Source organism: Lissotriton vulgaris, chromosome 1_1, assembly GCF_964263255.1.
Source record: "Lissotriton vulgaris chromosome 1_1, aLisVul1.2, whole genome shotgun sequence".
NCBI lineage: Eukaryota > Metazoa > Chordata > Amphibia > Caudata > Salamandridae > Lissotriton > Lissotriton vulgaris.
The window spans coordinates 469,950,183-469,976,710 of NC_141685.1; the positions used below are offsets into that span (position 1 = coordinate 469,950,183).

The 26,528-nt window shown below is 48.4% G+C and overlaps 1 protein-coding gene across 1 annotated transcript in view; it reads left to right on the top strand.

Annotated features, from left to right (window-relative positions):
• Positions 1-26,528, top strand: part of LOC147747364 (interleukin-12 receptor subunit beta-2-like) — a 710,479-nt gene that overhangs the window by 316,367 nt on the left and 367,584 nt on the right. Inside the window, exon 8 of the mRNA XM_086936242.1 lies at positions 12,917-12,999. Within this exon, the coding sequence (XP_086792368.1) occupies positions 12,917-12,999 (83 nt within the window). The remainder of the gene's footprint in view (positions 1-12,916; positions 13,000-26,528) is intronic.

The window sequence follows — 26,528 nt, forward strand, 5'->3', positions numbered from 1 at the left end:
ATGCACAACATGGCAGGCACCGCGCGGTGCCTGCCACATTGTGCACGCACATGCACGACATGCATTTTTGGCATTGTGGTGGGCGGTGCTGAAAGCATCGCACACCGCAATGTTAAACATGCAGGATGCGTCCGCCAGTGTGGCGGGCGCATCCTAATGTCACCCATGGGATCCCCGCACATATGGCGGGCGGTCCCTATTACCGTCAGGATGACTTCCGGACAAAGTCCGTCGCAAAGTATCTTTCTATCTCGGAAATATACTATGCTTCTTGCACAATCAGTGAGTCAATTGTGAAATAGGATATTGAAGTGGCTGAATAGCCCACATGCTCACTGTAAATGTTCATAATAAGGAAATATTTGCTGCCTCATAGTCAACAGGTGCCAAATGTGTGTCCTGCAAATAAAATGTGAGAAGGTTTAAATGGCTGCCATTACTTCTGTGCATGGGCATAACTGCTAATAGTGCAGCAGGTGCAGTGGCACTATGGTTCAGGGTGTGACAGACCCTCTTCACCCCAGTTAGTGAATATTTTCCTTTACCAAACCATGGATTAGGGGCCCAATATCCTTGCTACACCATTTCCTATGCCACTGGCTATGTTGATGTGTCGAGAGGTTAACAATTCAATGTATGTCTTATAAAGCACAAATATATTAAAAGTGAAAGCTGGGAATAATTCAATGGGTACACTTATGATGAGGTCTGTGCCTAACTATAGAGGACCTATGTCACTAAAACCTGCATATGACATTGCAAAGATTCACTTCCATAGAGCCTCTACCACGAGTAACAACCATGGGTCCTGATTCATGAAGGGCTTCTGCCGTGGTGGCGGAGCCCCCGCAATCGTGGCAATGAGAATTCTCATTGCGGAGATTCCGCCCTCAATGCGGAGATTCCCCCATGATGGCAGAAGCCCTATGAGAAGCAGGCTCATAGTGTTGTAATCCTGTAGTTCCATGTTCAGTGTTTGATCTGTCCCATGATGCTTAGAAGGATGTCATGGGAAGAAGAGAACGACTGGACCAAGAGAAAGAGGCCAATGTTTCTCCGGTGCTCTGCGGTTGGTGGTTTTAATATAGGCTTATAGCCCCCTGCCGAGGGCTTTACCGAATGTTAAAGACCCTAAGCTATTAGAACATTCCACCCACTGATGGTAGATGTTTGAAATAAAAAGGGAGAAACACGAAGACAAACATTTGAATGTTGGAGCTCCGGCCTTATACCAGCCAATATAAGCCCGAAATTACACCATTGTCTTCAATGGAGTTCTCAAAATTCCAATGTTCTAATAAACCTGAAGTTTGTTCTAACGAAGTTTGTGACCTTGTTACATAGATCTCATGCAGTGAACTGATTCTCCTCCATTTCATCACAATATCTTGGTGCACAAAGAACTGTCCTTCAATGCTTTGATCTTCAGCGTTAGTTGATGGGATTTCCGCTCCATGAAGTGTTAGAATTAAAATATACCAGCTCCTCTTGGTAATGCTGATTTTGTTTCTATGCCAACAATTCATTGTTAGACAGAAGTCATATTTTTCTGGTTTGTAGAGTAACTTTCCCAAAGCTTGGTTACCATCTTTGGTCTGCTCCTCGATCCGTGGGCATCTTGTAAGCTTCTTTACTATGAAGGGTATTCTGTTTAGTAAAAAAGAAAGAAGTTCATATCTGAAGAACACTTTAAAAAGAACCGTCCCTCCATGTGTTTTGACATGAAAATTCTAATAGAAACATAATACGAAGAATACAAACATTGGATGTGCATGGCCTAGCTGCCTACCAAGATGGGCGCGTGATTCTGAAGCTCTGGCTGCTCAACGTTGGAAAAATAGGCTGATGTTTGCATCCAGCATGTTCCAGCTCTGCCTATATAAATCAGCGACACCATAGTGCTGTGCATGATGCAGGCATAGCAGGGAGGATAGCTCAAGACACTGGGGCGTAGTGAGTTGGAAGGCAACCCATATCTAACCTCAGAGGCCCAGCGGTGACAGGGACCGCTGATGAGCCTGAGGCTCCGGGGCTGCCGGGTCCCACCAGTTTGTCTGCACCCCACCCCCCATCAAATGCAGCGAAACTAATTCCTATCTCCCGGCTCCCTGTCAAGTCCCAGTTTCACTGAGGATCCCCAGGCTGCTTACCTGGGGATCATTGTGCCCACCTTGTGGGCACTCACAGTCGAGAGCAAACCTCCGTGACCTGGTCCCACATAACCCCTCTGACCTATGGGTCTCTGCAGAGCCAGATGCCGGGCTGCCTTCCACCCACACGATTGCTGCGCTACCTATCTCAGATACTTACACATTTCCTCCGGTGGGGCATATTGGGCTTTGCAGTCAGAGTGCCGGGAAGACTGCGTGGTGCATCCCAGGTCCTGATGTACATTAAAGCTGCAGTGGGGGGCACAGCACCACTAGGGTGCATCACAGTCTTGCTGCGGAGCGTAGCTGGTGGTTGGGGATGTAGAAGGAGAGGCATCTGTTGAGGTAGGCTGGGCCGGTCTTGTGGAGGGCTTTGTGTGCGTGGATGAGGAGCTTGAAGGATATCCTCTTGTTGACGGGGAGCCAGTGCAGGTTTCTCAAGTGGGGGGTGATGTGGCCGTGTCGTGGTACATCGAGCATCAGTTGTGCCGAGGCGGTTTGGATGCGTTGTAGTCGATTGATAAGCTTGGTCGGGGCTCCTGCGTAGAGGGCGTCTCCGTAGTCGAGTCTGCTACTGACGAGGGCCTGGGTGACTGTCATTCTTGTATCTGTCGGGATCCATCTGCAGATCTTGTGGAGCATGCGGAGGGTGTTGAAGCAGGAGGAGGAGACGGTGTTGACTTGCTTGCTCATTGAGAGCGATGAGTCAAGGATGATTCCCAGGTTGCGTGAGTGGTCGGTGGGGGTGGGGGCTGCCTCCAGTGCCGTTGGCCACCAGGTGTCGTCCCAGGCTGACGGGTTGAAGCCCAGGATGAGGACCTCCATCTTGTCCGAGTTCAGCTTCAGACGGCTGATCTTCACCCAGTCGGCGACGTCCTTCATTCCTTCATGGAGGTTGGCTGTGGCGGTGATGGGGTCCTTGGTGAGGGAGAGAATCAGTTGAGTGTCGTTGGCATAGGAGATTATGTTAAGGTCGTGCTGTTGGGCAACGTGTGCGAGCGGGGCCATGTAAATGTTAAACAGTTTCAGGCTGAGGGAGGATCCTTGGGGTATGCCGCAGATGATCTCAGAGGCTTCAGAACGGAACGGGGGGAGGCGGATGCTCTGGGTTCTGCCGGAGAGGAAAGAGGTGGTCCATTCCAGTGACTTGCCTCGGATCCCTGCGGCATGGAGGCGTGTGCGTAGTGTGCGATGGCAGACGGTGTCGAAGGCGGCAGAGAGGTCTAGGAGGATGAGTGCTGCAGTCTCCCCGTTGTCTAGCAGGGTCCTGATGTCATCGGTGGCGCCGTTGAAGGCGGTCTCGGTGCTGTGGTTGCTGTGGAACCCTGACTGGGAAGGGTTCAGGATTCTGTTCTCTTCGAGGTATCGGGTTAGCTATCTGTTAACGATTTTCTTGATGACCTTGGCCAGGAAGGGAAGCAGAGAGATGCGTCGGAAGTTCTTGAGGTCTCTTGGGTCTGCCTTGGGTTTTTTGTGTAGGGCGTTGATCTCTGCATGTTTCCAGCTCTCTGAGAAGGTCGCGTTCTCAAGGGAGAGATTGATGATGTTGCCTAGGTGGGGTGCAATGGAGCTGCTTGCTTTGTTGAAGACGTGGTGTGGGAATGGGTCTTACGGAGAGCCGGAGTGGATTGTGCTCATGGTCTTGATGGTGTCATAGTCGCTCACGCTGGTCCAGGCTCGCAAGGGGACATGGTCGATGGTGTGCGAAGGGTCTGTAGTATTGCTGTCTGTTGGGGGTGTCTGGGTGTTGAAGCTGTCGTGGATGTCTGCGATCTTGCGGTGAAAGAAGATGGCGAGGGAGTCGCACAGGGCTTGCAACGGCGGGATGTCGTTGGTGTTGGACCTGGGGTTGGAGAGTTCCTTCACGATGTTCAAGAGCTCCTTGCTGTCGTGTGGATTGTTGTTGAGGCGGTCTTTGAAGGAGGTCTTCCTGACAGCCCTGATGAGGTGGTGGTGGTTGTGGACGGCATCCCTGTGTGCTGCGTGGCTGTCCGGAGTTTGTTCACTGTGCCATTTCTTCTCTAGTTTCCTGCAGACTTGCTTGGAATCTAAGAGTTCTGGGGTGAACCCGCTGGCCCTCTTACTGGTGTCTCCGTGGGGGGTTTCTTCAGAGGGGCGAGGGTGTTGGTGCAGTCCTCGATCTAGCGTCTGAGGTTGTGGGCAGCGTCGTCGATGTTGGAGGGTTCGGTGGGTGGGCTGGGAGCGAGGTTTGAGTGTAGTTGGTCTTCGGTGATTTTGCTCCAGCGGCGGCGGGCGATCTGTTGGGTGCGGTGGTGTGTGGTGGGTTTCTAGAAGGTGAAGTGGATGCAGCGGTGGTCGGTCCAGAGGAGTTTGGTGGTGTGGCTGACGGAGACGTGCGGGCTTGAGGAGAAGACAGGGTCGAGCGTGTGGCTGGCAGAGTGGGTGGGTATTGTGACATGTTGTCGAGGTTATCGATCAGGGTTGTGGAGTTGTTGTCATTGTTGTTCTCAAGATGAAAGTTCAGGTCTCCGAGGAGGATGTAGTCGGTGGAGGTCAGGGCGTGCGTGCTGATGAGGTCGGTGATGGAGTCCTTGAACTGAGGGCGGGGTCCGGGGGATCGGCAGACGTGGATGCCTCTGAGGGTGGAGTTGGGGTCTGTGTGGATCTGGAAATGCATGTGTTCGGCAGTGCTGAGCTCGTCATCGGTGCTAGTCGAGACCCTGATGCTGTTCTTGTGGACGATGGCGATTCCTCCTCCGACTCCGTTGGTGGGGTCTATGCGGGTGATCTTGTAGCCGTCTGGGATGGCTATGGCGATGTTGGGTGCGGAGGAGTTGTTCAACCAGGTCTCTGTCAGGAAGGCAATATCTGGGGAGGTTTTGTTGAGCAGGTCCCAGAGCTCGACGGCATGTTTGCGTGCGGAGCGGGTGTTCAGTAGTATGCATCGGATGTGGTTGAGGTCATTCTTGGCGGGTGGTTCGTCGGCTCTGTGGCTGGTGTAGCTGCAGTTCCGGCAGGTGAAGGGACCATGTGTGCGTATCGGGGCAACCTTGAAGCATTTGTGGGTCCGTCCGGGGTTGAGAGCGTGCAGATTGCTGGCATCGTAGTGGCGGCGGTTGTCGTGGCGGGGGCCAGGGGTTTTAGCGCTGGGCGTGGTCCAGGTACGGGCGGGCGTGGATGGACTTGCCGCGCCCCAGCAGCGCGACGCAAAGCGGCCGGAATGTGTGGGGAGGTGGGAGTGAGGAGCAGCTGGGAGGCGGGAGGCCAGGGCAGCGAATGGGCAGTCAGTGGGCGGAGCCGCAGGGAACGCAGCGGCGGGGGCGGTGAGGGGCGACGAAGGAAACAAAAGGCAAAAGGGCACAACAATTGAGGGGAAACAAGTGGCAAAGAGGGCAAAAGGTCACAAGTAAGGGCAGAAAGGTCACAAAACGGGGGAACCGAGTGGCACAGAAGGCAGAAAGTTCACAGAAATGCAGAGGCAGCTAAGCAACAGAAGGCAAAGATGGGCAGAGAGACACGGGCAGCAAGGGGAGCAGAAGGGAAACCGGGCAGAGAGACACGGGGGCAGCAAGGGAGAGCACGAGCACAGCCGGTGCTGTGCGGAGGGGAGCGACCTACCTGGAAGGGTCAAGGATCGCTCTCCTCACTGTGCAGCTGCCGGCCTTTATGGGGAGGTGGGAGGGAGGAGCATCTGTGAGGCGGGAGGTGGAGGCAGCAAATGGGCAGTCAGGGGGGCGGGCCGCAGGGCACGCTGCGGCGAGGGGCGACGAAGGAAACAGAAGGCAAAAGAGCACAACAATTGAGGGGGAAATGAGTGGCACAGAGGCAGAAAGGTCACAAGAAATGGCAGAAAAGGTCACAAAAAACATTTGGAAACGAGTGGCACAAATGCTGAAAGGGCCCAAGAAAGGGCAGAAAAGGTCACAAAAAACGGTAGGAAACGTGTGGCACAGCGGCACAAAGGTCCCAAGAAAGGGCAGAAAGGTCAGAAAAAACGGGGGAAATGAGTGGCACAGAGGCACAAAGGTCACAAGAAAGGGAAGAAAAGGTTACAAAAAACGGGGGAAACGAGTGGCACAGAGGGCAAAAGGTCACAAGAAAGGGCAGAAAGGTCACAAAAAATGGGGGAAACGAGTGGCACAGAAGGCAGAAAGGTCACAGAAATGCAGGGGCAGCTTAACAACAGAAGGCAAAAACGGGCAGAGAGACACGGGGGCCACAAGGGAAGCATCACTAATTAGCAATGAATTAATTAATATCAACTAATCATTAATTACAAATAAATTACTTTCCACCCTTTATCCCTATAACCCCACAACCAGCACCTAAAAAAATTACACAATAAATGTAACTAATTATCAATTAATTAATATTAATTAACAATTCATTAACAATTAACTAAAATATATTACTTCCCACCCTTTACCCCTATATACCCCAAAACCAACACATAAAATGTACCCAAAAACATTAAAAGCACAAGTAACACAATCAAATATTAATTGAATAAACATTATTAAATAAAAAATCATCATTCATTTATTATAATTAAATTACTTCCCACCCTATTCCACTATAAACCCACAACCCGCTTTGAAACTAAAATACCCAAAATGTATTTAAATTAAATGCTGATAATTTAACACATAGATTAAAAACATAAACAACACTTTTACCAAAAAATTACATCACATACATTTAAAAAAAAATACTAAAATACATAACTAATTAAAAAACGATATTTTAAACAACTATATTTTGCAAACGATATTAATGACTTCTATGTTTTTAAAAATCAATTCCTTCAAATCGATATTCTTGACATTGATATTCTTGCCATCAATATTTCCATGTCACCATATTTTAAACCCGATATTCTTGTACATTGATATTTGCAACTCGATATTTTGTGTAAACACCATGGCAGATTTGATGCCATTGCTAATTGCCTCAATTCCCTACACAAACTTCTCAGTAGACACAGTGGCCGGTTGCACAGGGCCGAGTAGAGGGTTTTGAGCTTGGAAGATGGGGCACCTAAAACTACTAAACGCTAGGAGAAACTAGAGAAACTACTAAAATCTGTGGCCCTAAAGAACAAGGACGTAGCGACCAGGGGGCATTGCAATATTCTGCTTCTCCTGGGTTTTGTGATATCCACTAACACTGGGCGCATGGATCTCTTTGTGGAAAAACTACTGACGGACGTACTGAACAGACAACACTTCTCATCCATTTTAGTGGTGGAAAGAGCACATTGCTCCTTGGGCATGTCTCAACCCTAGATTTCCTTCTAGACCAATCATTGCCAGACCGCTCAATTTTCGTGATCGCGATGTGGCCCTCAGGCTGGCACATGAAAACGGCCCCTTGCACTGCCAGATTGCTGAAATTTCATTATTCCCTGGCTTAACCCTAGTTGCGCAGGGCGCTCCTCGCAAATTCTATAGAGTAAAAATCTCTTTTCGAAAACTGGTCCTCCGATATGGCATGCTATATTCTGCACGTCTCAGGGTGGACAATGACGAGAAGCCCACTTCTTTGATACACAAGCAGTTGCACAAGGCTTTTGCAAGCAGTATTCCGGGGATTACTCCACTCGAGAAAGATCTCCCCCAGGCCACCCATTCTAATGCCAGTGTAGACCTCTTCTCATCAGGCTGAGATTTATACTTGCTCAACTTCATTGACATACCTTTCATGTGCCTACTGACTGTGACACGCTCCTTCTGCTCCACAGGGCACTACAGAATGTATCCTGTTTCCATTGTTTGTCGCGAATCGCAGCCTCATTTCTCAACCTGTTGATTTGGAGATCCGAAAGTACCTCAATTCACTATGTGGCGTTGCCACCCCCCAGTGGTATACGCTGTACTGTTAATTGTTTTACTTTTCTGTATTTACCTGGCTGTTTATTTGGGGTTGGGAGGCGGGTGGTGGTGTGGGATTCAAGATGTTGTTTATGTTTAATGATGATGTTATCTGATGCCTACTAACTTGCACCTATGTTTTATGTATGCACGGTCCTATTGCTTTTTATACACTCACTGATGTTACCTTTGCAGACACTTGAATCACACTTTATAAGATGCAAATTGCTGTCATGGAATATTAGAGTCTTAGTAAGCCCAGCAAGGGTATGCAAGTCTCGCAGTATCTCGCACGACATGGCACTCAAATTGCCTTTCTTTAGGAGAATCACCTCTCACCCGGTTGACCTCATAACTTTACCTTCCACTGGGGTTCTACTGTTATTTCTCATGTTCTAGTAAGTACTCCTGAGGGGTCTGCATTTTGATTCACAAAAGAGTACCTTTCCACCCAGTTGCAGTTGTCATTGACAAACAAGGACATTGTGCCTTGGTGACTGGGACACTGGTGGGCCTCTTAGTGTTACTGACTAATGTCTATGCACCATACGTAGACTCCGAATTTTTCCAGACATTACATACAAAACACTTCAAACTTGGCTGTGACCACCTTATTTCATGGAGGGACCTTAATCTACTCATGGACTTGTCCCACAACACACCAGCTAGCTCCCCATCTGGTAAACCATAATCACTCCATACCCTATATTATATTTGTGACACTTTTACACTCCGGTACGCCTGGTGCCTGAAGGGATCTCCCCCTTGGCATTCACTCACAATACCTGAGCCCGCATTGATTATTGCCTCATTTCCACGTCACTGGGCCATTGAGTAGAATTAGTCCACCACTTACAATGTACCCTCTCTGACCATGCTTTGGTTTGCACCAACTTTTGTTTCCCATTCGGGGTGTCCGGGAGAGATTATGATGATTCCCCACATTAGCACTACAAGATGCACTTTTCGGCACAGACCTGCACAGACCTGCAAGATTCGGTGCTAGAATAATTCTGGCTCAATAAGGTCTCCGTAACCACACAGGCCACATTGTGGGAGGTATTTGAAGTATTTATCAGGGGTATATGCGTTTCTAAATCATCCGAGGTACTGCAAGAGCTCCTCGAGGGGCTGGCACACATTGAAGAGTATCTATCTGAGCTAGACTCGGATAGCCATCAAGATCCAGAAACCACAAGCTCCCTTGGGTGTACTGCACCCCTTGCACAATACCATGACCTGGCAGACCGTGAGGGATTGTTCCTCGGAAAATATTCCAGGGCTGGCAGATATGGGGAAGGTGAACGCCCAGGGCGCACATTGGCCAGGCTACTTCACCCACCGAAGGGCACTTCCTATATTGCTGAATTGCGCACAGACTTGGGATCAAGACCAACGTCCAATGACGACATACTGAACACCCTTCTCTAATACTACACATGCCTAAACACCACTAGACTCTCCAATGATGTATCGGCCCAAACCAAGTACCTCGAGGAGACAGCATTTCCTCAGCGAGTCCCTCACCTGTGATGAGATCGTTTGGACTATAGACTCCATGGATGGATCGAAGGCCCCCAGCATGGATGGCATTACAGGTGAATTCTATAAACGTTTAAAACATATCCTTGCGCTGTGGCTATTAGCCATGTACATGGAATCTATAACTACTGGGGCACTTCCCCGTCACTTTGGGCAGAGGTCATAACCCTGCTACTCAAACCGTGCAAAGATCCACTTCATTGTGATTCATATAGACTGCTTTCACTTTTAAATTTTGATAACAAAAGACTCATCAAGTACCTCTCTAATGGCCTTGTCCTACTACTGGAGCAAATAATATCTCCTGTACAGTACGGTTTTGTCCTTCATCGCACCTCCTCCTTAAATCGATCCACGGTCTTCTCAGTCCTCAATGGGATTTCCCCTGAGGTACCTGCCTCGGTAGCCCTTCCGGATACAGAGAAGGCTTTCGATTCAACACAATGGTCATTCCTCTATGCCACCCTGCGCAAACTAGGTGCCCCCCACAAAATCAACCAATCCCTTTTACTCAGAGCAGATGGCAAGGCTGCCCCTTATACCCTTTACTCTTTATCATAGCAATGATACTCTGGTCTGACACTTACAACGGGATCACATGCACTGCAGTCTGCAATTCCGCTCAGGCCCATTACTCATATCTCTCTATGCAGATGATGCTCTGCTGTCTATCCGACACCTGGAGGAAAACCTGCCCCCCATCCTGCGTGCCGCCATTCTGTGCTAATGCTCAACTGGTCCGAAATCCCACCACCTCCCCTACTCCTTTTCAATGTGAATTCCCACTATCCTGATGTGACAGCTTGTTTAAGTACCTGGACATCCACCTACACCATGACAAAGAACAGGCAATACGACAGAACTGCCCTGCCGTTGACACTTTAACCACGCAGGTGGAATGCTGGCTACATCTACCACTATCCATAATGAGACGTATTGCGATTATTAAAATGGTAGTCCTTTCTCGCTTTTTTTATCTATTTCAAAACATCCCAATTCCCCATATCAGTTCTTTTTTCGTCATGTTACGAGTGTTATTATTAAAACTCATCTGGGCTACAACATGTCCCTGTATTACAAAGTGCCAATACGCGTATCACTAGTATCACAAAGATGCCAGACTCCTATACACCAAACCGTTAATTGACGAGGCCGAACCAGTACTTTTAGCCTCTCTCCTATCGAGGAGTCTCTCCTTGGACCTCAACGATATACAACTCTTATCCACCACAAGCTGGGCCTGCCGCAAATTCCAACACCAGTTTAAAGCCTCACTACTGTACTCACCCTCCTTGCTTTTTGCCGATAACCCATGGCTTCCTATCAACTTTGGGGCATTGGTTAAACATACTTTAACACACTATAAACTCCGCACATTTGGCAATATTTTCCCTGATGAACATGTTCTCGTCAATTGTACAGATGTACACTACGACAATGCAACAGTCATGGACCACTTTGTGATGCAACGTCTTTACAGCTCACTCCACACGCAGATCCATCTTATCCATTGGCACCTGATGAGTTCACACATCTCACACTTTTAATAGATGTCTACAATGGCACTCGTTTGGTGTCAAAGCTGTACCACGCATGTCTGATTTTTTTGCCCACGTTATATCAGACACTCCAAAGCCATTGGGAACATGATTTTGGTTGCCACTTGACAGATAAAATGTGGACTGCCTGCTGTTTGCAGACACGCTCCTTCTCCCCAAGTCATTGCCATAAAAGAATTTGTTGCAAGTGTTTATGTCATGCATATATCACTCCAGTAGACCACCACATGCTTGACCACACCAGATCCCCATAGTGCCCCAAATGTCATGATGTGGGAGCAGATTTCCTGCATATGACTTGGACTTGTAGACACATTGCATGCTTCTCAGCAGAGATCTTTTCCTGCCTGGCCTAAATGGTGGGGGTCGACCCTGACCCAACCCCCCTCTCGGCACTACTGGGTTATGTGCAAGACCTCCCGAAAGGCATCCGCTGATACACAGCGATGGCCCTCCTACTTGCTAGGTGGGAGATTGCCCTTCACTGGGGGAGAAGACAACCCCCACTGTTAAAGACTGGTTCACAAGTTTGGCTAATGGCAACACCACCAGTGAGCTATTTGGCTCATTACAGCCTCCATCTTCCAGACCAAAAGACATATGGCAACCCCCCCGTAATTATCTACTATCAGTGTCTGATTCTTCCCAACAAACTCAGAGCATGAACGTCTAGACACACCATCACACAACGTGAATGTATGACGTTACAATGCATACTTTTACAACGCATACCTTTACAATGCTTTTTTTACAACGCAACATCCATTAAAACGCATTCCATTACAATGCATGCCATTAAAACACATTTTTAAAAACTACCTTTACAACGCATTCCATTACAACGCATACTACCTTTACAACGCATACCATTACAACGCATACCATTACATTGCATGTATGGTAAGTATTGGATAGTGTAGGGGTAAAAATTACTATTCTAACTCCAGGGGGTGCAAAAGTAGGGTAAGTGTTGGATAGTGTAGGGGTAAAAATTACTATTCTAACTCCAGGGGGTGCAACAGTAGGGTAAGTGTTGGATAGTGTAGGGGTAAAAATTACTATTCTAACTCCAGGGGGTGCAACAGTAGGGTAAGTGTTGGATGCGTTGTAATGGTATGCGTTGTAATGACTGCGTTGTAATGACATGCGTTGTAGTGGTATGCATTGTAGTGTCATGCGTTGTAATGGTTGCGTTGTAATGGTATGGGTTGTAATGGATGTTGCGTTGTAAAAGTTTCGTTGTAATGGTAGTGCATTGTAAAAGTTGCGTTGTAAAGGTTGTTTCCCCACACCACACACTACCCTATTTGCCCTCCTATTCAGTTCCCCTCACCTGCGGACTCACCTTGATTCCCCACGGCATGATCCATAAACTATATCCCTCCAAGCACGAGCACTAAACCTGTACTTTCCACTCCTCGCTAGGTTCCATGACGCCTAGAAATACAACGAGATATAAGCAACTACCTATAAAGTGCAATTTACCGTGCTACAATTGGCAAAACATAATTTTATGATACAGTTCATTGTTTTTTGCTGTTCAAATTGAATTCTAAAAGTGGAATCTGGCTCCTGTAGATGCCTTAAGAGCATGTACTACTCTCCTTTATGGTTTCTCTTCTATACAACGCAACAACTGGCTGACTCTGTCTCTCTTATGCTATATGCCAAGATATTGCATTTGATGCTATGCTGGTTCCGATTTGGAAGACTGTAACGATGAGATATAAGCCTGTACTTTACACAACAATAAAAACATGCTTAAAATAAAAAAGAATACAGACATCTTGAGTCATGTATCTATTCTACTAAAACTCGAATAATTTTCTTTCAGAACCATCAGAAAGTCTGGAGACCTGGAGAAGTTTTGGTCAAGTATACGCTAACGGTACCCAGGAGGTGACCCTGCTGATAAAGGTACGAAGTACCATCATTTCAAAGTCTGTTATGGATCAGATACCTCATTCATGTTATTAAAGGGTGAAATCCAGAGCTGAGAAACTCATTTATTGCTGTTGTGGATGGTGTTTTGCTGTTAATGTTTGTATTGAATGAGAATGAGAAAGGGATGAAAGGAGGCATTCTTTGAGTACTGGGACACTGACCCTCAGTAGAGCTGGGAAGAGGAGAGGCTGCATTAGGGCAGTGAGAATTTATTTGGGATCTGTTGTGGTCAGATAACCCTCAACCACATTAAGTGGCATGCTTCATCATCAGATCCCCCTCGCCGTGACCAGCTATGTGTTGGTCTATGGCAGGCTCAGATACTAGCTCTTATGATAGGGTTTTCTTTTTAGAGTGCAAGTAATGTTGAGTCACACTGCTCTAAAGAAATCTCCTTGTGAACACCACTAAAGTATTTCAGTGTATAGAGCAAAGGATCTGAAAAAATGTATGTCTTTAGAAAATGTCTAATTTTATTATTACCCCTTTCCACATGGCTAAAGAACAACCTCGCTATGAAGGGATTTACAAAGATCCCATATAGTGTATGCCCTTCTACTGCCTACCCTCGATCATGGGCATTCGGGAAGACGGGTACTCACTGTGCTAGTCTTTCATACTGCTTCTTTCATCACTAATCTAAAGAATTGTGTGTGGACGGAAGATTCATACTAATACATTTAAGAGAGGTGCACTTAATTAGGGAAAAAACATCTCTGGTTGCAAGAAACCTTAAATATTATACAATAAAAATAGACCCATGCATTCATCATCAAATTCCTTGTTGTCACTAGCATTTGTGCACTTCTGAGCTCATAGTTGTAACGGTATATCTAAAAGAAAAGGAGGAAATCCCTCAAAAATGAGGGCACATACACTCCACCCTCCCAGAACCGGTGTCACTGCAAACCATGCAAGGAAAGATATGTTCAGAAGTCTCACTGGTGCAATCAAATTTTCTGCCCCTTGGCTTACAATCAGGCACCTATCAGGACATTGCAGAACAAAAGGAAGGTTTAATAATTGTCATTGAAGGCAAATTAGGAGTATTCAGATGGCAAAAAATATATTTACAAGGATCCAGCTGTGCCATACCTTCAATGAATATGTCCTCCTTCCACTTCCTTGTGCTCGATAAGCCTGCTTACTGCTAGCGAACACCAAGGTTCCCTTTGAGGGGCCAATCCCGTTTTCGACCGGAAGGTATCCGAATCATGTTCGGAGCCCTTACGACCAAAACGGTCACTGCCGGTCGGATTCCTTTCTGACCGAGCCATTCCCATGGGCTCGGTCACAAAGGAATCCGACTCGGATTTCCGTATTGCGGACGACAGGCTTGGAGAGCCTGTCCGCATTCCGGAAATCCTCCAGTACTCCCCCGGTCGCTTCTCTGTACGACCGAGGGAGTACGATGGCAGCTTTTCACTGCCTTTTCGTGCCGGTCTCTCCGGCATGAAAGGGCAGTCGGAAGCTGTCTCTGGAGGCCCCCGGCAAGGCACCCATGGGTGTGAGGCCGCCGGATGGTGACCTGGGGCCACCTATGATGCCCCTCTGTTGATCCCTGCACCCGGTGGCAGGCACCTTGGGGTGCCGGCCACAGGGTTCAGGGATGAACTGCATCCCTGCTTTCTACATTGCAAGCATGCTTTCTGGTTGGAAAGCATGCTTGCATTGTAAGGTATACAAATGCGACCGAACCCTATTCGGTCGCATCCACTAGCATGGCTGTAACCAACAACAGCAGGTCTGTCGGTTACAGCTCCTGCCGGATGTCGGATGGACTCAGGTCCATCCGACATCGGAATAGGCCCCTAAGAAGGTAGATCGAAGGGTGATGTTGGTGTTTTCCTGTGCATTAATGCTGTGGGTGGCATGGTGTGCTCCGCACAGCACATGCAATGATGCTTCAGGTAGTGATGTGAGCATGCTGCTCACATTATGACATCAAAATATATGGCTGACACGTTGCACTGGTTACCTCCCTTAAATATACAAACGTTACAAAATTGAAGCAGCACCTATTTTTAATATACATAAATGCAGAGAGGTACAGATTTATCTAGATAAAAAGTATAGTTGGTCTTGGCCCTCAGTATTTAAATCATCAAGCCCAGAAGATATGGAAGGAGAAGACATGCTGGCATAATTACCACTTCCCTGTTAAATGACATGATGGCTAGGGATGCACTAATTACCTTGCACCGAGATTTTTTTTTAACAAGACTACTAAGAAGAAGTTTATGTAAAAGTCCACTAAAGGGAGCTCTTGGCCTGTAAGCATCACTGGGGTCTTTCTAGGGGGGGGGGGGGGGGCGGTTGTACAAGTCTAAGACATACATTCTATAGCAAGTCCATCGACTCGAATGCAGTATGCACTGTTAACTTCAAAACAATTAAACAATTTATAAATCACAAAATACTCATTACTTCATTATATCTCATTTATTTGTTATCACCCTAAGGTTTTTTGTTATGCCTCATCCATGTACTAAACACAATCTTCTAGAACATGAGTTCCCTTGATACTTTTTTTTTGGGACAATCATCTGATCGATATTTACTGGGAACATAAGCTGTCCGGGAAAAAGGGAAAAAGGAAAGGGAGCATTGGTACTCCTGGAGAGCAGTTTGACCAGAGGTTCGTTTGGACTTCGACAAGTACTCAATTAGAATCGAGCATTAGGTATGCCACTGAGGTAGGGACTTAATTGTCCCGAAATGCATCCGCATGAAAAGAAACAGGATGTGCATCTTATTTATTTCAAAGAATATCACAGTAGTATGTTGATGTGAAAGAAAAGTATCAAGGGAACTCATGACTGAATCGTACCATCCAACAGGTGGATCCTCCTATTCCTCACTTCATGCACACAGTATACTACAAAAGCCTACCCCCCCATTCAATCAATCAATCAGGATTCATAAAGCACTGTAAATCACCTGTGGGTGTGCCAAGGTGCTGGAGATGCTAGCTGCTTTGCAGATAAAGCAGTGAAAAATGAGGCAAAAGCAAGAGAAAGGACTCAGAAAAACAGGGGAGAGGAAGGAGAAAGCAGTAAAAATGAGGCAAAAGCAGGAAAAAGCACGTAAAATCATGTGGGGGAAGGAAGTAGAAAGCAGTAAAAATTGAGGGAAAAACAGGAGAAAGAACTCAGAAAAACAGGGAGGAAGAAGAGCTGTGCGGGAGCACAGGAGAGCTAGGCCTAGGCCCTGAAACTTAGTTGTCTATATGGCCAGTTTTAACCTCCTGTATCCTTGCCAATACCTGTCCTTGGTGTCTTAGGTGCTCTTGCCATTCACTGCTAAACACAGCAGTGTCATCCAGGGAGGCCCACATAACCCCTCCTCCAGCCCTGCAAGAATATGAGTTAACAGGTGGATGAAAAGTCCCAAGAGCATTCTTCAACCCTGAGTGAGTCACCCTAAACTGATACAGTCCCTGTGATGTAGAAAATTCAGTCGTCTCCTAGGCACGTGGTGCTAAGAGAATCTGCCAGTAGCCACTGGCCAGATCAAAGGTGTTCAAATATTTTGCTGCACCTAACTGATCCACTATTTCTTCTGCTCTGGGGACTGGATGGGCTTTAGCCTTTGTCACCTCATTGAGGGCTCAATAGTACACTCAAAACCTCAAGTCAGTAGACTCTTGATTTGGCATTAGCACCTCAGGACTAGACCACAGTCTACAAGATCTCTTAATGACCCACAGGTGCAAAATCTTGGCAAACTCTGCCATAATGCATCCTTGAACCTGGCGCGACATTCTGTACATTAATCCCTTCATTTTCAGACTGGTCCCAGTGTCCATGTCCTGCACACAGAAATGTGTCAACCCTAGTGGCAGTGTGAAGAGGTTAGAAAACTATCCCAACACCTCTGTACTCCGTCTCTGCTGCTCAGGTGTTAACTCAGGGGCTGCAAACATACATAAGTTGATGGGCAATTGCTCTGGGTAGCATTCACAAAAATTGTTCTTTTGCCCACTATGCCACCCCAGTTTGTACCCAGCCATATACAAATTAGTTTTGACCCTGCTGCAATAGGAACAGTCCCGCCCAAACTGCCAAGGAAAGTCCTCCCTGAACCAGAAAACAAGCAATCCAAGACTGGTTTTGACATGATTGGGGCTCTTCAGTAGATGTAGCTGGTTTCAGTGGCACAGTTCGCACAGGACCCACATCTGGGCATACCCTTGCCACACAGGGTAGTAGAGCAAGCATACAAAAGATGATGGGAGGAATGCTTGCAATTTTTCTAACTACTGGCAATCTCTCAGAGTAGCATTCTAACCCAATGTTTTTTTGCTCACCATTCCTCCTCATTTTCGACCCAGCCACAAGCAAATCAGCTCTTCACGCTCCTTGCTGCTTCCTCCACCGTGAATGGTACGCTTTGCTCCGGACTTTAAAAAGATAACTTTTTTAGCTGTATCCAGCTTTTGAATCACCGTGGTTGGCCTGAACTTGTGACTTTCTAGTGGTCTAGCACAACTAGATGACTGCAATTAATGCTTTTTGCTTTTAGGCTCTATTTTCACAAAAAAATAATAAAACTGAATAGCTGAGGTTCTACTGATTGGATTTTTGTTGTTCTGTACCATTTTATTTATTAAATGTTAATCTGTTTCTCTCAATCGGTGTCATCTGTAGTCCTTGGGATTGGAGTGATGCACAAAAGGGTCCAACTCTTGATCGTCTCAATTCTGTATGCTGTAATAACACAGAATTTTGATAGGATCAAGTGAGGGAAGGATAGGCAGGGAACAGCAGGGACGGAGATCTGAAAATTATAAGAACATGATATTACTATCTTCGGACTTTTCAAAGACAGATGACTGAGTTTACATCCTACACACCCTACCATATAATTTACCTGTAAAAGAAAATAACAGGAACCACTGTTCGTAATGTACGATAGTCACAGGAAAAGTGTTACAAACATTCTTTGATCTACTTCCAGAAGGAATGCATGGTATCAGTGCATCTAAGGAAGAGATATAGTATGACTCGCAAGTGAGTATCCTTAAGACAAACAAACAATTCAAGTTGAATTCATTACATACCAAATAGTTGGCCTGCATTTTCAACACAGGGTGTGGACCTCACTCCTACGAAGATCCCCGTTAGTAGCTAGGCATGAAAACATAGAACACATATGTAACAACGTCAAAGTATTGATACTTTATCATGTTTTAGCTTTTGTTACACAATGCTCCATTAATCAGAATTCCTTAAATAAAGCTTCTCACACACTGGTAAATAACCATCCTTGCGAGATTCAAGGCGAAACAAAAGTTAAAGGGCAGTTGCCTCACTTCCAAGAGTAAGGAATATATGCCCACGTAGTTATGCCACTTCCAAATATATAGGAACCAAAATGTTGTCTGACCTTTTTGCGCAATCAGCAGAACTCCAAAGGCAGAAAACCAAGGACAAAGGTTACTGCTCTTCAGATACCGGTTCCTTTACCCAATGTGAAAAAGCCAGCCAAGGAACCGACACAAAGTTAGGTTTGGTGGGTTTCTTCACCCGTACGAACCTCAAACCAAACTTGCCAAGATGAACTGTCAACCCTTTGAGAAAAAGTGGTGCCAAGGAACCATTATCAGAACCTCAAAGAAACGTGTGCATACCGGCCTCTTTCCCCAAATGACCTGGAATAGTCAGCAACAGCCGACCATGCCGACTTTCCTTAAGAGTCCGCCCACAACGGAAACATGTTTTGTGTACCCCGGAAGTACTGCGGCATGCTGGGAGTGTTAGTTTCATTGCCGCTTTGTGCATCTGACAGCGAGCCTACTCGGGAAATCATAACAATAGGTTTAGGATTTTTCTTTTGTTTCAACTTTATTACTGTCTGTGTGCTGCATGAATAAATAACACATTGCCTCTAAGTTATGCCTCACTGCTTTTGTGTCAAACTACCAGAGGGTTAAGCACAGGTTAATTTAATTACTTTTGTGGTTCACCCTGGCAAGAATTATGGTTGTTGCAGGGATTCCACACCTCTCAATCAATAACCTTAATTTCCTACAACAAGCTTTTGCAACAGAGCTGAGGAGAGCATAAATGCCAGTGACACTGAACAAAATTGATGATAAATTCATGTGTCTGTTCTGAATATATAGTGTTTATAGGTTCTTTCAACCGGTGTAGTAGGATTTTTCATTCATTAGAAACACTTCTCGGAAATGTATGAATGTCTTTATTTTTTGTATCCACATACCACTCCTTAGGTTAGTGTTTCAGAAGCTGTGTGTTGCTAATGCCGTGACAGGCAGGACCTGCCATGCTGAATGCCCAATATTCAAGGGAGGTAGTAGATGGGCACAAACATGTAGACTACAAAGGCTCTTAGTAAATCAAAGACACTAAAAGTGATGAGATGAATGCTTGCAAGTAGTCTACACCAATGGCAAAGGTGCTGGATTGCACTCCCACCAATTCTTTTTCAGTCAATCAATCAATCATGATTTATACAGCGCAGCAAATCACCAATGAGGGTCTCAAGGTGCTCAAGTTGCTAGCTGCTTCTCTGTGCTGTCTTGAGTACTCTTCCAGATTTTCAGAGCAATGCAACGTTCCTGAGGATGACTTAGGTCGAACAAAGCGATACTGAAGGGGATGATGGACGGAGCGTTTGAGCAAATCAAACACCCACCCCATTCAACTGATCTGGGTTTAATCCATCATCATTAGTTAGTTCACTCTACCACCCCAGTTCAGACATGGCCATACTCAAATCAGTCTGACCCTGTGCGTCATGGGAACAGTCCAGCCCGAACTGCCAAGCCATGTCTTCTCTGGACCGGAAACAAGCATCCTGGGACCGGTTTCGGGTTCATAACCCTTATCAGCCTGGATAACTTGAATCCAGTGGCAAAGTGAGCAAGGGACCCATGTCTGAGCATACCCTGCCAACTTAGGGTGAACAAAGTGATACCAAAGGGGATAATGGACGAGCGTTTGAGCAAATCAAACACCCACCCCCAGTCAACTGATCTGGATTTAGTCCATCATCTTTCTTTAGCTCACTCCACCACCCCAGTTCAGACATGGCCATATGCAAATCAGTCTTGACCCTGTGCCTCATGGGAACAGTCCAGACCAAACTGCCAAGCCATGTCTTCCCTGGACCGGAATCAAGCATCCTAGGACCGGGTTCTGGCTATCAGCCTTCATCAGCCAGGATAGCTTGACTCCTGTGGCTTAGTAAGCACGGGACCCACGTCTGGGCATACCCTTCCCACATAGGGTTCCACATAGGGTCCGTCCATCAATTGTTGTTTTTGCCTTTGTATCCTCACAGCTTACCAAAATGTTGCATAAGCCTATCTCACAAGTCCAGTGGCGGCTTCCATGTAAGGGGGCGGGGGAACAAAAATAAAAGTAAAAAAACAAGCAAAAAAAAATAATTGCGGGGGGGGGGGGCGTGGCCAACTGCCGAGCATGGCGGCAGCTTGAAGAGGGAGCTCCGCAAGGCATAACGGCCTGACCACTAATCCGTCGACCCATCCGTTAAATCGACCGCTCGAAGGAGCGACATCGGCTGCGGGAACCAAGCGGCACGCATCGACCCGCTCCCGGCGACCGTCCAACGCCGAGAAGTGCTCCATACAGAGGCGGACTCCTGTGGCCTTCCACTGCCCGGCTGCACCGGACTGGCGTACTTGGCGGACCCGGACGGAAGTGCACCCTGGGCGGCAGCGGCGCTCTGACTCCAGCCGGTACCTGCGGACACCCGGGGATAAGAAACGCTCCGACGCTCCATGCTGCCAGACTGGACCCTTCGAGGGAGCGACATCGGCTGCACTGTCCCAGACGGGATAAGCACCCTCGCAAGCGGGAAATTCCCTAACCATCGGCGGCGCTATCTGCGGGGAGAGAAGAAGACAGGAATCACCGGTTGCGAGGTGAGACAGCAGCGCGCCCACTGATCCGTGCAGCACACACTGGCTCGAGCCCACCTAGAGGGTTGGCGCTGATCATTATCCCGAGAAGAGCGGGCGCTGCCCTGGGAAGGCGTGTGCAGCACTAACTACGCTACTGGTGGGGGCTGAGACCTCCCGGGTACTGCACCCCCGGCACTGTGAGACCCTGCCGCAATTTACATGACACAACCGGTCCTGCGGACACAGACTGCGACCACGAGGCATAAACGTTAAGCGTGCTGTAGCGCGCAAAGGAGTAGAGCCCACACGTGGTGGGCCGCAGGGCAAGGTCACGGGAACAGGCCATCTACCAAGTGCAACCCCTAGGCTGCAGTGAACCGAGGAACTGTGACTAACGGTGCAAGATACGGCTGGCGATAGGACTCCCATCAGACCACACGTAGCCTGGTGTCCGGGGGACGGCACGACCCTCAAGCAGTCGGCTTGGACATAAATAAGGGACAGGGTCACACGACAGAGAAAACGGCGCCATGGCGGGCAAAGGCTTACGGAGCGCAGCCACACAGGCAAAACTTGATAAATTTGTATATGGTCAGCAAGGCCATTCTCAGGGAGGCGGACGCCACTCTGCTGGTACTCCTCCGGACACAGAAGGGGCGAAGAAAGTAACCCTGGAGGACATTATGCGAACGCTCACGGCTGTGCAGGCGACAGTGGGCACTATTTCTTCCGAAGTGAATTTGTTGAGGGCTGACTTCAAGAAGATGACAGAAAGGGTGTCCCAAGTGGAGGTAGTCACAAAATCGCTCATTGAGGACACTTCAGACCTGCAAGTGGCGATGGAGCGAATGGAAAAGGTCACGAAGCAACTGCAGGACAGACTGGATGATCAGGAAGGGCGCTCCCGAAGAAACAACGTCCGCATCTTAGGCCTTCCGGAGTCGGAAGGGAAAGGCGCCATGGATCTGTACGTAGAGGACCTTATCAAAAACAAGCTACAACCAAAGGGCCTGTCCAATTTCTTCTCTGTTGAGAGGGCGCACCGGGTCCCGGGAGGGGCTGCCAAACCGGGAGCAACGCCGCGACCTGTTCTGGCCAGGTTGTTCAACTTCAGAGACAGAGACGCCATCTTGCAGGCAGCAAGGGTCGCACCGCCTGTAAAAATTCAGAACTCGACTTTGGCCTTCTTTCCGGACTACACGGCAGAGGTGGCTAGGCGCCGGAAAACATTCAATGAAGTGAAAAAAACGCTGCGTGATAGGGGCCTACCCTACTCGATGCTTTTCCCCGCCAAATTGCGGATTGTGGCCGAGGGCAAGACATGGTTTTTTGACACACCGGAGGTGGCACGAGAATGGCTGGATGGATGGAGGCAGGTGGGCCAGCCCCAGCGTCCGCAAAGGGACCGCCAGAACCAGCGTAACGGGAGGACGACGGAGCACCAAAACAGTAGCCCTACAACTGAGGAGGGAGCCGCGGGGCTGGACTCGGATCTAGAAAGAGACCCTCTCGACTCAGGACAACCTGCTAGGAGCTGAATGTATGTGGTACATATGGACCGGCGCATCTGCTGCCATTGGGGCCTTGTAGCTGATGGAGCTGAGTAGGGCGGGCATTGGCCGATGCCTGTGGGGGACTCACCGACCCCACGAGCAAGTAAGATAGATAGGGATGGGACTAAGCACTCTGCCGAGTTGGGGATGCGGGCGGGTTATCGTCCGTGGAGCAGGGGAGCAGGGAGGGGGTGGGAGGGGAAAGTTGTATTGTTATGGTTAGCATTATTGGTCATCACTACTTCCGTAGGGAAAGCGGTCACACTGTGGGACATCCACATAGGGCGCATGGACACACAGCACTCCTCACAGATAGCGCCACATGGCTGCACACTGGAGTCACAGGTTCTAAATACAGATGGCAAGACGAGAACAAGCTGCACCCACTGAGGGCGCTCCCGCGCTAACAACGGTGCCCCCACTGAAACTACTTACGTGGAACGTCAGGGGATTAGGAGATAAAATAAAAAGGGGTTTGGTACTGCACACCATCAAACGCCACGGGCCTGAATTGGTTTTGCTTCAGGAAACACACCTGACCGGGAATGCATGCAAGGCTTTAAATAGACGCGGATACTCCATGGCAGTACATGCTCAATTCACTGCGGGTTCCAGGGGCACTGGGATACTCCTTAAGAAAAACTCATCCTTTCTAGTTCACAGCCACAAGACGGACGACCAGGGACGTTTTGCGGCGATCTCGGGCCAGTGGGAGGGAAGAACCCTTAATGTGGTGTCCGTATACATCCCCCCGGCGCTACACGCTACTGCACTCCCGGCGCTAGGGCAGTTTCTCCTAGAACTTCCGGAGGGAAACATAATCATTGGGGGGGATTTTAATGCCATAACAGACCCCTTGCTAGACACCTTTCCCACACGGGACCGCCCGAGAGGAGCCTCTGCTCTTCCCAGCTTCCTGAACGCGTTGGGTCTCGCGGATGCATGGCGCCAACTGAATCCCACAGCCCATCAATACACGCACTACTCCTCCTCACACAACAGCCTCTCACGTATTGACTTCTTCTTCCTTCTGGGGGTAGGCTTGGGCTCCATAGATAAGCTGGAAATTTTACCCAGGGGCATTTCAGATCACTCCCCGATATCACTACATCTTACTACCAAAGAATCAAAGCGTGCCAGAATATACCCGATATATCCCAACTACCTACAGATCCCGGGGGTCAGGAAGAAACTCAAGCTAGCCACGACACATTACTTTACCGAAAATGCAGGGACAGTCTCCTCACCCTCGGTACTTTGGGAGGCATACAAAGCGGTCTTACGTGGCGCTGCCATAGCGGCAATCGCAGGGCATAAAAAGGACTCCAGAGCAGAGCTTACGAATTTAGAACTGGCGCTAGGCGCAGCGAACACTGCCCACATGTCGGACCCAACCCCGGACACAGCTCATACATTGCACCTCCGACAACAGCAATACCAAGCTCATCTGACAACGATCACTAAGGGTCATTTAGCAAACACCGCATACCGAATATATGATGTGGGGGACAAGGCCGGGAAGATGCTGGCATGGCTGGACAAACGAGGCGGTAGTAATAGAGGGATACAGAGACTGTATGATAGTGAGGGCCAACTGCAGACACACCCGGAACAAATAGTACGCACCCTAGCACGCCACTTTCAAGGGATTTACACCCCGGAGCGCTCCGTCACGGAGCAGGAAGCGATGGCCTCGATTAGCCACATTGATATCCAAGTGCTGCCCAGCGAAACGCAGCATGACCTAGACGCAGACCTGACTGAGGGCGAGATCCAATTGGCAATACAGGCGCTGCAATCGGGCAAAGCGCTGGGACCCAACGGCATACCTGTAGAGTGGTATAAAGCGACGGCCTCAGTACTGGCAAAACCCCTGTTAGATATGTACACTGAAAGCGTAGAGAAGGCAATGCTCCCACTCGACCAGCGCACGGCCACGATCGTTGCCATTCCCAAACCAGCCAGGCCACCAACTGAATGTAACTCATACCGGCCCATCTCCTTACTTAACATTGAAGCGAAGATACTAGCAAAACTCCTAGCCAGTCGCCTGACTCAACACCTACACACTCTGATACACCCAGACCAGTCGGGTTTCATGCCACACCGTAGCACGGCATTGAACCTACGAAGACTACATGGGGTGATGGCGCGGGCGCATCTTCTCACGGACCAGGCGGTAATAATATCCCTAGACGCTAGGATGGCGTTTGATCTGGTTGAGTGGGAATATTTATTCGCTGTACTGACTCGAATGGGATTTGGCCCCAAATATCTTGCATGGGTACGGTTATTGTACACGTCACCAGTCGCGCAGGTGGTAGCGAACGGTCACATTTCACCGCCTTTCCCGCTGGGGCGGGGAACTAGACAGGGGTGCCCGCTATCACCCCTTCTCTTTGCACTAGTGCTAGAACCTTTGGCAATCTTGCTCAGAGCAACGCCACTGTTCCGGGGCATCTCCTGGGAGGCAGGGTGGGAGGATAGAGTCTCCCTGTATGCAGACGATATGCTAATTTACATGGTCAATCCCACCGAAGGAGTCCCTGCCTTATTGACATTGTGCGATGAGCATGGCAAGGCGTCGGGCTACACCCTGAATTGGGCCAAATCCATAATGTACGTGCTTAAGGGCCCAGCCCCATTGTTGCACGACGACTGCCCCCTAAAAATAACATCCACCTCTTTTAAGTATCTGGGAATTGTCGTTACTACTGATGCTAAGGGATATCATACCGAGAACTTACTGCCGCCTCTGGTTCGCCTACGTGCGGACGTTAAATTCTGGGCTACACTACCGCTGACCCTCCTTGGGCGGGCGGCGCTGTATAAAATGATGGCTCTCCCGAGGTTTTTATATGTACTTGAGAATTCCCCCTATATCGTGGACCCACGCTACTTTAAGCAAATCGCTGCACTGGTATCAAGCTTGTTGTGGAGTAATGGCCCAGCGCGGATAGCGCATAATAAACTGGTGAAGAGCTGGTATGAGGGGGGGATAGCGTTACCCAATCTTCAATTATATTATTGGGCGTCACAGCTTAAAGTAATTAACCACTGGATCCACACCCCACGGAGCGATCCCGCATATAAGGCGGACTGGTCTCAGCTGGGTATAGACGGCATGCTCGCGGTACTATACAACTACTCACAAGTTAAAAACCTACTAGGCCCGACATTACACACGGCAAAACTATGGCACACGGCACAATCACGTCTGGGTTGGAAGGGAAAAATTACCAGATTAACACCGTTGTGGGATACTAAGGCGCTGGGAAACCTGAGGTCCTGTAAGGGATTCACACAGTGGGACAGCGTAGGGATCTCAGTGGTAGGAGACCTGTGGGAAGGGGGCACAGTGCTTGCATTTTCCCAACTCCAACAACAATACGGACTAAGCCCCACCGAGACATTCAGGTATGTGCAGATACGACACGCCCTCCTACAGGCAATCCCGCCTGACACCACACTCCCAGACTCATCACCACTAGAGGACAGGCTACTAACAGAGTTTATGGAGCAAAAGGCTACCTCTCTCACGTATAAAAAACTAGTTAACAACTTACCGGACCCCACACAGAAGCTTAAAGAGAAATGGGTTGGGGAACTGGGCGAGATGGACGAGACGGAGTGGAACGAGGCGCTTGCATCACCACGGGAGGTAGGCATATCGGCCAGGTTCCGCTTAGTACAACTCAAGATTCTACACCGCACTTATTACACCAGACCACTCCTACATAAAATACAAAGGGCACCACACCCATACTGCCTCAGGGGCTGCGGGGAGGAGGGTACTCTGCTCCACACTTTATGGGATTGCCCACGAATCCAGGATGTGTGGAGGCAAATTATGCGTACTGTCTCCCAGGCCATGGAAGTGTCAGTCATGCCAGAACCACGTATGTGCCTGTTAAACGTATGGGAGCCTAATGACCTGGACCGGTATGGGCAGTTGTGGGTTACGCTGGCTGTAACAGTGGCCAAACGTGATATAGCGCAAAAATGGGGTGCCCCGGAACTGCCTACAGTAGCAGGGTGGATAAGGAACATGGACCTTT